This window comes from Parasteatoda tepidariorum, chromosome 3, assembly GCF_982258835.1.
Source record: "Parasteatoda tepidariorum strain Cologne lab strain chromosome 3, Ptep-v5.0, whole genome shotgun sequence".
NCBI lineage: Eukaryota > Metazoa > Arthropoda > Arachnida > Araneae > Theridiidae > Parasteatoda > Parasteatoda tepidariorum.
The window spans coordinates 17,959,745-17,962,634 of NC_141757.1; the positions used below are offsets into that span (position 1 = coordinate 17,959,745).

Genomic DNA, 2,890 nt, shown 5'->3' on the forward strand with positions numbered 1-2,890 from the left:
GATTGTAGTTGGCTAATGGTCTTCCTTTTCATGAGAAACATAGCATTCCTATAAGCCTCGGCCACCTCAACAACGTGCTTCATTCACCAGAGTCTTCTAAATACTGTTACAGTGGGTCATCTATTCCACGCCACGAAGCACGTAAATTGATGCTTAACGATGGCCCTTTTTTTTCTCTCAAGCACAATATTTTGTAGGCTTGACTGCGTCAACAATGTATTTCCTTCAACGTCTTCTATATACAGTGGGTCATCCATTCCACGGAGCACACAAGTTCATGCTTAACGATGGCTTTGGCTAAAGTTCTTCCTTTTCTCATGCACAATACTGTCTTGGCTGCGTAAACAATAAATTTCTTTCAGCGTCTTCTATATTTAATGGGTCATCCGTTACATGGAGCACACAAGTTGAAGCTTAACGATGGCTTTGGCTAAAGTTCTTCCTTTTCTCATGCACAATACTGTCTTGGCTGCGTAAACGATAAATTTCTTTCAGCGTCTTCTATATTTAATGGGTCATCCGTTACATGGAGCACACAAGTTGAAGCTTAACGATGGCTTTGGCTAAAGTTCTTCCTTTTCTCATGCACAATACTGTCTTGGCTGCGTAAACAATAAATTTCTTTCAGCGTCTTCTATATTTAATGGGTCATCCGTTACATGGAGCACACAAGTTGAAGTTTAACGATGGCTTTGGCTAAAGTTCTTTCTTTTCTCATGCACAATACTGTCTTGGCTGCGTAAACAATAAATTTCTTTCAGCGTCTTCTATATTTAATGGGTCATCCGTTACATGGAGCACACAAGTTGAAGTTTAACGATGGCTTTGGCTAAAGTTCTTCCTTTTCTCATACACAATACTATTTCATAGGCTTGGTTGCGTCAAAAATGCGTTAACTTTAGCTTCCAACTGCAGTGACTCTTTATATCCAAGTAGCACGAAAGTCGTTGCTAAGCTTTTACGATGCTAGCTGGCTAACTTTATTTATTTATTATTATTTTTTATAAACACAATGGCATTTTGTAGGCCTTGACTGTCCCGACAGCGGTCATCTCATAATAATTTTGTCTAACTAATGATATGATTTAAAAAGTTTGAAAAGTATTTGTCGGGTTGGTAACCTCGTCACATTGTGTTAGTGATGTCAGGTTGGTAACCTCGTCACACTGTGGTAGTGACACCTATAGATAAAAACAAGAAACGCTTCCGAAACAACTTCTACTTACACTTCAGACGGGGATTCCCCGTAATATGTAAACACTCAAGTGAGCGATTTAACTGGGAAAAATAAAGATTCGATTACAAAAAGTTGTCTCTTGTTATTTGCAGTTTTTAAAGAATATTATTACTTTAAATATAGTAAGCCGCTACATTCTGGTGACCCGGAATTATTAACGAAAATGACGGACTCTGAACCATCGGCAACCAAAGATGAAATAGCACGAGTAAGTGTTAAAATACCCCCGTTTTGGGCGGAAAAACCCGAAATATGGTTTTACCAAGTTGAAGCACAGTTTTCGATTTGTGGAATAACTGCCGAGGAAACGAAATTTAATTATTTAGTTTCCCAATTAGAACCAAAATTTGTTGAAAGTTTGTGGGATATTATAAGTGACGAAAGCGAATCGAAATATACTGCTGCCAAAGAACGTCTTCTGAACACTTTTAAAGAGAGTGAAAATAAGCGTCTACAAAGACTGCTTACAGGCATTGATTTAGGAGACATAAAACCTAGTCAGCTTTTGCAAAAAATGCGAAATCTTGCTACTGATGGCATTTCAGATAAAGTACTTAAAACCCTATTTCTGCAAAAAATGCCGGATTCCGTACGCAATATATTAATTGTTAGCGATGAAGACATTGAAAAACTGGCACTAATGGCCGATCGTATTGTTGAAATGCAACCAAAACAAGAACTATACAGCGCAAGTAGTGTCGTTACTCCAGGAGCGGATGCTATTACTGAATTAAGACAACAAATTGCAGCTTTGGATAATAAACTGGAAAAACTGAGTGTCACTCGGAACTCTCGTTCTCCATCAAGAAATATGTATCGATCTTCTTCTGATCGCAGTAAGTCTCGCAAACGTTATAATCCAGGTGGCAAATACTGCTATTACCATTTTCGTTATCGTGAAAAATGCTTTCCTGATAAATGCAAAGGCCGTTGTGCATGGAAAAACAATCAATCGGAAAACCAAAATCAGCAGTAGAATTATCGGCAAGCTCTGCTGCTGAAAATAAAGAAAATTGCCGTAGATTCCGCTTATTTGTCACGGACAAAAAAACGGGTTTACGTTTTCTGGTTGACAGTGGAGCAGACGTAAGCCTTATTCCCCATACTTCCAAACACAAACTTATTAGTGACTATAAATTATATGCAGCAAATAATACCGAAATCGATACTTTTGGTACAGAAATTTTGATTCTTGATCTTGGTTTGCGCCGTGATTTTCAATTCCCATTTGTTGTCGCAAAAATAAGTAAAGCTATATTGGGAGCAGATTTCTTAAACAAGTTCAATTTATTGATTGATATAAAGCATAGAAGGTTAATTGATGGTGTAACGAACCTTGCAGTATATGGTGACGTTGCATCCATCTCTATAAATGAAAGTGTAAATACAACAAACAGCTTGAGTAAATATAATGACGTGTTTTCGATGTATCCCAGTATAACAAAACCGAATATTCTTATTTCTACCGTAAAACATAATGTGAAACATCATATAGTAACTAAAGGACAACCTGTAAATTGTAAAGCTAGACAATTAGACCCTAAACGGTTGGAAATAGCAAAGAGAGAATTCAAATATATGCTGGACAATAACATCATTAGTCCCTCTAGTTCAGAATGGGCAAGTCCATTACATATAGTAACAAAAAAAGAC

General features: G+C 37.2%; 1 protein-coding gene across 1 annotated transcript; it reads left to right on the forward strand.

The window, feature by feature from the left end:
• Positions 1-1,400: 1,400 nt before the first annotated feature.
• Positions 1,401-2,213, forward strand: LOC147813210 (uncharacterized). The gene has a single exon (XM_087158545.1). The coding sequence runs from the start codon at positions 1,401-1,403 to the stop codon at positions 2,211-2,213; it is 813 nt and encodes a 270-aa protein (XP_087014671.1).
• The last annotated feature ends 677 nt before the right edge of the window (positions 2,214-2,890 follow it).